The sequence below is a fragment of the Bidens hawaiensis genome, unplaced genomic scaffold, assembly GCF_021521415.1.
Source record: "Bidens hawaiensis isolate Kalapana, Puna unplaced genomic scaffold, B.hawaiensis_p1.1 tig00034770_1, whole genome shotgun sequence".
Lineage (NCBI taxonomy): Eukaryota > Viridiplantae > Streptophyta > Magnoliopsida > Asterales > Asteraceae > Bidens > Bidens hawaiensis.
The window spans coordinates 147,882-157,144 of NW_027496048.1; the positions used below are offsets into that span (position 1 = coordinate 147,882).

The 9,263-nt window shown below is 35.9% G+C and overlaps 1 protein-coding gene across 1 annotated transcript; it reads right to left on the reverse strand.

Annotated features, from left to right (window-relative positions):
- Positions 1-5,435: 5,435 nt before the first annotated feature.
- LOC143586701 (1-acyl-sn-glycerol-3-phosphate acyltransferase 2-like) lies at positions 5,436-8,867 on the reverse strand. The gene is made up of 11 exons (XM_077068183.1): positions 8,790-8,867; positions 8,419-8,541; positions 7,769-7,808; positions 7,588-7,661; positions 7,329-7,388; positions 7,177-7,254; positions 6,943-7,101; positions 6,742-6,867; positions 6,456-6,548; positions 6,005-6,091; positions 5,436-5,907 (listed from the first exon to the last, which is right to left on the reverse strand). Exons 1-11 carry the CDS (start codon positions 8,865-8,867, stop codon positions 5,683-5,685), a joined length of 1,143 nt encoding a protein of 380 aa, XP_076924298.1. The 3' UTR covers positions 5,436-5,682.
- Positions 8,868-9,263: the final 396 nt, after the last annotated feature.

The following is a 9,263-nucleotide window of genomic DNA, read 5'->3' on the forward strand; positions in this document are numbered from 1 at the left end:
ATTTCCTGTGTAAGATTTCTTAGGTGGCGGGGCAGGGAGTGCTGGATTGGTTAGGGCATAGTTGTGAACTACAGGAGGTGTTGGGTAGGCTGTCAGTGGGTTAGGCGCGTAAACTGGAGGTTGATAAATGGGTTGCTGGGCAATGGGCGGGTTGGTAAGCGCATAGGCCTTGCGCCTGCGCTTGAGGTTGTTACGGTTTGAGGGTTCAGGTTTGGTTTCTGTTGGTTCAGGGACAGTCTTGGTGAGTTTGGTCTTCTCAGTTCCCCGCAGGAACAGGGTTCCTGCTCTGACATGGTTGTCGCTGAGCACAGCGGCCAACTCAATGGCGTCAGAGAGGGTAACTGGGTTTCTGGCCCATACAGAATCTTGAATTTCCATGGGGAGACCCCCAAGGAATTTCTCTATGGCTCGGCGGGAAGGGGTAACAAGGTGAGGGACAAGCAAACTTAGTTCATGGAAGCGCGTCGCGTACTCGCGCGCTTCACCGCTGTACTGCTTAAGATTCCAAAATTCCTCCTCCAGGCGCTTAACTTCGTTGGGAGGGCAGAATTCTCGCGTAAGAATTTCCTTAAATTCCTCCCAGAGCATGCTGGAAGCAGCTTCTGCGCCACGCGCATGAGCTACTCCATTCCACCACGTAAGCGCTCTGGATTCCAGGACACTGGAAGCATATAGGGTTCGTCTGTCTGAGGGGCATCGGGTATGGAGGAAAGTGTTTTCAATCTTTTCGAGCCATTGGAGCATCACGGTGGCTCCTTCAAGACCTGTGAACTTTGGAGGGTTACCCGCGTTAAAGGACTTAATGTTATAACTCGAGGTATTGTTTTGGCTCAAGGCTTGGGCTATTGCGGCGGCCATTTCCTGGGAACGTTGCTGTCTACGCATGCGCGAGGCTTCTCTTCTCTGAAATCGGCGAGATAGCGGAGGCATTCTATAAAAATTTTAATTTTAGTTAATATCTTGGTTTTAGCGCAAAGTTTTAATCTTATAAAGCTTGGTTTCACGGAGTCAGTTACAGTCAAAAGTTAAAGTAAAATAAATGACCCTAAATGCAGACTTAATAAAGGTAACAAATTCGAATCAAGAATCGACAATTCATGTATCACCATGACTTTCCGAATTCCCAATTTAAAATATACGGGCAAACGAGTATTGGAGATTGGCGATTCATGTATCACCATGACTTTTCAATCTTCAATATAAAACATACAAGAAAATGAGTATTGGAGGTTGACAATTCATGTATCACCATGACTTTTCAAGTCTCCAACCTCAGAACATAATCGTAAATGGAAATTGAAAATCAACTATTCATGTATCACCATGACTTTTCGGATCTTCAAATCCCAACAAACGAATAGGCAGAAAAAAATCAATAAAAATCGAAATTCAGCAAAAATCGAAATATCGCGAAATAAAACATAAAATCATATACTGCGCAAATGCGAGCATATTCATAAATAACGAGTAATTAACAATAAGCGTGCAAACATGAGATTTCTCTCATGCGCGAGAAGGGACTCTTAGGTATTCTAGGCCGTTACGTCTAACCACCTATCCTAAAGTCAACCTGGCTCTGATACCAATCTGTAACACCCCGACCAAAGGCGGATTATACATCGGGGCGCCACATATTGTTTCATTACTCGTGACACTATTGGGTGTCAATATTTAATAAATATATTCATTCACGCATGCGCAACGTATACATAAGATATAAATAAACCAACATAAATCAATATATTATAAATCAAAATATTCGAACAGTAATAACTTGTCTTGATACATTTTAATCTAGGTCCAAAAGTAAAAACGTCCTATGTGTCCACAAGCTCCAAAACAGCTACTGCAAACCTGAACATGTGTTAAAATAAACGTCAAACACTTGCGTGTTGGTGAGAAATCAAGTTTAATACAATACATAGATAGCAATAAATCTGCGCGCAACACGTGTATGTCTGGTGTTTAACAAGGGTGCAATCAGATTGTGATCAAGCCTAGATAGATCATAGCTCATAGTTCATAGTTCAATCCGTGCTCCCAATTGAGCACAAAAACGAGAAAACATCTGTGCAAGTGTAAACAAAGAAAACCGTAAACGATAGGTCTCCCGTGTTCATCTAATGGATCCATGAAAACTGCGGAATAGGCCGAACAAAGCGGTTAATGATACACACATACAAATAAACAGCCAAGTAAACGTCCTCAACACATGGGATACTGCGCGACTAAAGTTCATAAACAAGTTTAAGACTCTAAGTTTGTACGAACACATGAACATCCCAAAACATTAAAAGTAAAAAGGGATTAGATACGAGATTACTCACTTGATAAAGATGCGATGATAGATAACGCAAGAACCAACTTTAAGCAAGCACAAGTTAACCTATAAACAAGATTATTGTTTTAATGATTTGTTTTAAGTCTTGATTATAAGTTAGCATAATTAATAAGTTATTATATATAATATATATTACCGAAAAAGCAGGAAGAACAAGGAGGAAGACGGAGGCAGAGAGGGAGGACGGCAGAGAGAGCAAGGAGCAAGAGAGAATAAGAGAGATTAAGTGTTTTGTGTGTGTAGTGTTAGGAAAAATAATGTTATTATTTATAGAGAAACCCTAGGAGACATAAATCCAGAAAAAGGGGAAAAGATTCCAAGACAAACAGAACAAGACAAAACAAAAGATAACAAAAGATATGGCAGCTGCAGGGGGCAAGATAAAGCTGACAGGGAACAGAAAAAGGCATGGGAGAGGACAGATAAAGTTACTGGCTAAAGCATGGCAAAAGCAGATCTCAAAAGATAATGTCAGTCACTTTTTCTACCAACCAATGGGGTTGGTACGCATGCTGCGCCGAAAGTAACTATTCAGACATTAGATAGGTTAGGTCAACAGCTCAGAAGAAAAGACATTTACAAAAGCAAACGGCTAGAATAAACAGAAGATACAAGGGTTAAGCGCGGGAAGGCTGAGTGCGCGAGCGCGAAGGCTGGCACAACAATCCTTAGCGCACTGCGGGAAGAATCACAAATCCTTAGCGTGCTGCGTGAAGAACTAGAATTCTAAGCGCATCGCGGGAAGAACATACATTCTTAGCGCATTGCGGGAAGAACATGCATTCTTAGCGCGCTGCGAGAAGAGTTCTCTTCACGCATCGCAGGAACAAGATGTCTTCACGCAGGCTTCCATGTAAGGAGTCTGGCGCGTGGAGCTGCAGACATCCTTAGGCGGGAAGAACCAAAGGACAAGCAAAGAGTTAGAAGAAAAAGAGGGAAACAAGGCGGAAAGAGAGAAGGAAGATGCGGGAAGGAAATATATATTATTATTATTAAAAATAAAATATAAGTATAAATATTAAATAATAAAAGAAAGAGATCGGGTCAGAGAAACGGGTACCTGGGTCGGGTCGGATTCGGGCAGATGTCACAGTTAACATATAACATTTCATTTATGAATGTCTTGCGTATACTTTTTTTTTGAATTATTTAAAGTTACTTAATCAACATAAGCGATAATATTTATTCACACCAGATTTCTAGAGAAAAGTATTGGTGAAGCAACATCCTCTCATCGGTTCGTTGGTATATCTAGGGTCTCGTCACTTGAAGAAGAATTTCTTAATGAAATTGATTTCGTCAACATTCGTGTAATTAATGAAATAAGAAAGGTATGTTCTATTATTTTGAATTAATGTTTATATATTTAACTAAACATGTTTATTAACATACCATTAATGATATATGTGAAATCCCTTATTATTGCTGGTAAGATCAAAGATGTATGCATTAAAGAATCATGGTATTATCTTGGATGTGATTTATGTAAAAACGGAATATGAACTAATTTAGTCACTATTCAAAAGAGAGAAGATCCAGGTGATTTTGATCTCAACAAGGAGTACACCGTGTCAATGACAAATGCACTTAAACTACAGTATCATATGTTATTCCTAAGTTTTAAATATTTTCCTACTTATCTACAATGCAACTTTTTCATATTCATTCCCTAGGTGGTATACTCATAAAATTGGTATGCTTTATTATTTAAAGTTATTACAAGTATTATTTTTTTAGAAACAAGATCCCCATAAGAGTCCAGGATTGCACGGGGACTGTGACTCTTGCTATGCTTGAACGGGAGGTTTATGAGCTTTTAGGACAAACTGTTATACAAGCCTTGAAAAACAAGAAAAGGTATACTGATTGTCGTTTTCAACCGTTTATAATAACTTTACTATACTTTATAATGTTTTCAGTAAATATATTTAGTGTTTTCCACAGTCGGCTGAATTTGCAAAGCTTCCTACTCATTTCAATATCTTACTAGAAAGAAAGATCGCCTTTAGAATCGAGATCAAGAACAATAATATTGATAAAGATGTCGATTTTTTTCAATTTCTTAAATGACTGAAGATCCAAAAACTATTTCCGGACTTGAAAAAACTCCATATCAAACATCATTATAATATTTCTTCATTTATATAATAAACCAGCCGTATGTGTGCAAGTAAAACATACTACCTTTTATGTCAAATGCAGGCTGACGAATCTGATTATGAGAATCTAACTAATTCATAATTGCTACCAAAAACTGATGTTACTTTGAAGGATATTAATTTTTTAAAATATTTGTTTTCTTTATTTTTTTTATGTAGGATTCTATTTTCTTTACTGCTAACAATGAACCCCAGCTTTTCAATAATGATGATAATATGGGCAAGACCGCAAGACTACCGATGTTGATTTAAAGAGAAGATTGACGCAAAGGGTGTGCCCGATGCAACTTGAATAGCAGACTGATGATTCCAAAAACTGAGAAGTAGATGCTGATTTTTTTATCGTTACAAATAAATTCCTTTTTTGTTATCCATTTTTCAATGTTGGCTCATTTACGTTTCTTTACAATTTGTTTTCTTGGGTTTTTGTTGATGTTTTCCTTTTATCAGATGTCTGGTTTTAAAGAGGCTGTTTTTTATTTGATGAAACGGTGTCTCTTTTAGAAATTTATGTTGTTTAAAATTTTTTAAGTTATATAAGATTTGATGTTGTATGATCATGAAATATTATGTTTGAAATAGTTAGGTACCAACAAACGATATGGTTCTCGAAGACACTATTAAACATATGATTTATGTTTGTAAATATAAGTTCTTTGAATTTTGTTAATATCATTATAGAACCAACATTATGCGCTTACTATATTGGCAATACTCTTAAAACCTTTTATATTTAATGTTAAACTCATAATTTATGGTATTATGGTTTCATGTTGTATGATATGAAATAATATCATAGCACCAACATTATGTTGTATGCACTTACTATATAATAACATTTTATAAAATTAATTTGTTAAACCCGTGTAATACACGGGTACATAACCTAGATTACTATAAAACGATTACAATAGAGTGGCACTAGACAAGTATAAGTACAACACCACAATGACTACCATGGCACATACATTGAAAGTTTGATAATCACATTGGTAACAAAAATGTATATTTACCATATTAGTACAACAAGTGAAATAGGTTGTTACTTAATGGCTAATACAATGAACATTTACAACCAGCAATTGGCTTACAGAACCTGTTTAAGGCTTCATAGAATCTACAAGAGGGTAAAACTCTTTGTACTCAAAAATGGATCAACACGTTATGTTCGGATCGGTTTGATCAAGGAATAAGCTTCTGATTCAACGTGTCTTCTTTATAATGGATTGTTTGTGATAGTAGAGAGTTTGATTTTTCTGATTGAGAAAACAGAATTAGAGTCTGCATCGAGATCACAACAAACAACAAAAGTAGTGCACAAAATGCAATTGTTCCCCATGAGAACGAACACCATTCGAAGAATTTAACTGCCCCGAATAACAGAAGACATGACCAAACAATAACCACCTGTTTCATATAATAAAACCAAAATGGTGAAAACTAAAAAGTGTGTGATAAAAGAATGAGAGAAATTGTGAGACCCGAATTCGAGGTAGACGCTTACAAATAAGGATTTATTTGGTCTACCAATATTATGGCATTCAGTTCCCGCAAATGAGTTTTGAGACTTATGTAACTCCAATGAAGCATCCTGAAAAGCCAGTAATATTAAAGGTGGTGATTTCAACTCACTTCTGAATAATGAGTCAAACGGATTAAACATCTACCGATTTGTTTTTTTAATGCATAAAACGTCCTAAATCACCGTATTTAAAATGTTATCTACTTATTCATAAAAATATATTTGGCACACTAACTGATAAACGATTAAAAGAAATTTTACAATGTTCAGACCAAATTTGTTCCCGGTCAACCAACCCAGCCCGGCCCATTTTGACTGGTTCTAAAAGTTTACTTGTTTATCCATGAGCATGTTACCTAATTTGTATGACCTGGCAATTTGTCTATGATGTTATACTTGATGAAATGATGAGTGTGTTAACTGTTAACCATACCTTTTCGACAAATATGTCTCTACACCATTGTTTAATGCCACTGTCGGTTTCTGGTAGTTCAGAAATCAAGTGTCTCTTGATATGTATGTGTACCTACAAGAAACAGTTTTTATAGGTCTTTTTATAGCATAGCATGAATAAAATGTATATTCGAAATAATTTAAGTGGAATAAAAGCTACTTTAATATTAACAATATAAGGTGAAATAATGATGTCATGTATTGGTATTTTGTTAAAACAAAGACAAGTATGAAGCTTTGTGAACTGTAAAAAACCATGGATTTACTGTGGAAGATCTTCCTCTGAACATTCTTAATATTGTTGGTAACGGTTCATCTTTAGGAATAGCCACCGTACAGTTATAAATTGCTGGAACAAATGAACGCAAGTTATTGACCGCAGCAACAAAGCCCTGAAAGATACAAACCTGAGAACCATAACATCGGTATCTTATCATAATCAATGTTAAAGAAAATAGGTGTTAAACCTTTGTTCTAGGAATCAAAATGTTCCGGGGAATCGGTAACTTCATTGCAATAGCATACTCTTGAGCAGCAATAAGCTTTGCCTGTGTAAAGCGAGTCCCTTCAACAAAAACAGCTAACCAGAATGGCATTGGGAAATCGGTTAGGTTCTCAAAACCTGCCTGCAAATAAATATTAAATAATAATTTATAAAAGAATTACGAAAGTTTCATTTATGAATTTCTTTGAAAACTCACCTTCAATGTGTTTTCATCTTTGGACCAGCTTCGTTCCAAAAATATATATTCAGTAAACCACATTGACCAACCGATTACCTGCATAAGTAATTAAGCATAAAGCATGCCATCTATGATGAGTGGATGAATATATGTAAATGTAATTAACTCACCGGGAGGAACTTTAATGACTTTTTAATTAAAGAAAGAGCGCTACCAAGACAACCTGAACGCTGCCAACAAGAAATAAAAATAAATAAAAGAATAATGGCATAATGTTCAACAGAGAGAAAATGCTTTACATTTGTAGAACAGTTGGTTCTAAATTAAGCGCATAATGCACACATATTGCAGTTTTCAAAGCTTAAAAGTCAAAACCTACGGGAAACCGGATGTTTGCTGGTTTAATGTTGTAAACATCTAAATAGTTACCTGAGCCAAGACCCATCCGATGAGCCAATCAATGTCGCTTTTATGGTTGCAAATAAGCAGCGCGTGTTCTTTACCTGAAGATAATGAAAATATTTTCTCAAGGCTGCATACAAATGTGATACTTTAAACTACAAGAACTAAATTATACCACAGGTGACTAAGGAGTAAGGATATCTCTTACCCATTAAGTCAAGTGTTTCAGAATCTACATACAAATTTACCTGCAAAAAGGTGAAGCAAATCACCCTCAAATTGTGAAACTTATTACATAGTGATGTTTATGATCATATAAGTTTGTGATGCAGCTGAAAATGAACATACAAATCAATAACACACAAGCTTTGTTAAGTGTATGTATGCATGTGTGCACCACTTGGAATATATGAGGAAGTACAGGAAGCCAAAATTATCTTATATAATTACAAGATATATTTGTTTATGTTTTAGATGGGTTCAATGGTATAGTAAGACCATTTGTTATGGTCTGGCGCCCGAGGTGTTTTAGTGCCAAGTCACCAACTTTGGCAACTGAACACCGTGCCCGTGCCATGCAAAAGAAACGGGGTGCCGCCCTTCTTCCCTCTTACCCGTTAGTGCATTAGCGCCCAAAGGCTCAAAAGGTGGGTCCACCACCAGGACTAACAACCAATCACGTCTTTTTATTTTATTTTGTATACCTAGTTAACCCACAACGTGCTAGTTAAAGTCTCACTGTCAACATGACACGACGATTTAACTAGTCATTGCTAGTTAAACCATAACGACAACTTTGAGGAACATAAATATAAAATGTACACAATAACAATAATAATAACATTAAAGTAAAAGCACCTTAATGTTTGCCCACCAGTCGAAAAGCCATATAACCTCCAACCACAACAGTTCAGCAAGATGAGCATTGATCTTCCTGTACACATTCTTTGAACACGGGCGGATAACGACAAATAATAATGCCTAAAAACAAACATCATCAGTTAATTAAAAGATCACCAATTCTTCATAACAAATTTTGTCTTCAGAAAAATAATAACTTCATACAACACTCTAAATTACTTCAAAGTTGAATACTTTAATACGTAAGACGTTATTTCGGATCATAAAATAAACATAAAATTTGTGTTGAAACATTCATATATTTGAAATGCCATATAAAAGATAAAACTAAGGCTAGAATCCATATCGGATAATAATAATATTAAGACCTGGAGAAAATTGATGATGAGACCAGATAGAAAGAAGAGTAGACCAATAGGTAAAACGACGACGGATGCAATGGCCATTGCGAAAGAATGCAAGGTGACTTGCCAATGAAAAAGATTGAAAATGGTTTGAATATCAAAGAAGAAAAAACGGAATGACGAGTGGATGAACCACCGTCTTTCTCGTTCGTTAACACCCCACTATAACTGTATTCGCGCATTACGGAATTATAATCATATGTTTATTTGTGGGTTCGGTCCAGTTCGGTTTCGGATTTAGACAAAACCAAAAACAGAAATTTAGGATTTTGAGTTTTTAAAAACCGTTCAGTTTTGGCTTTTCTAGTTTTGTCATTTAGAAAAGGCGAAAATGAATAGTTATAAATAACATAAATTTCAATAGAAATGAAAATATATAAGTTTGGTTCGGTTTTAAAATTTTAGTTACATGCAAAGTCGAAATCAAACCGAAAGTTT

Bases quoted from the DNA above. Each gene is read 5' to 3' on its own strand.
- LOC143586701 (XM_077068183.1), bottom strand. From the start codon at position 8,867: ATGGCCATTGCATCCGTCGTCGTTTTACCTATTGGTCTACTCTTCTTT. The intron at 7,255-7,328 runs GTGAGTTAATTA...TTACTTATGCAG, and splicing joins AGTCATTAAAGTTCCTCCCG to GTAATCGGTTGGTCAATGTG. The intron at 6,092-6,455 runs GTATGGTTAACA...CTGGCTTTTCAG, and splicing joins GAGACATATTTGTCGAAAAG to GATGCTTCATTGGAGTTACA.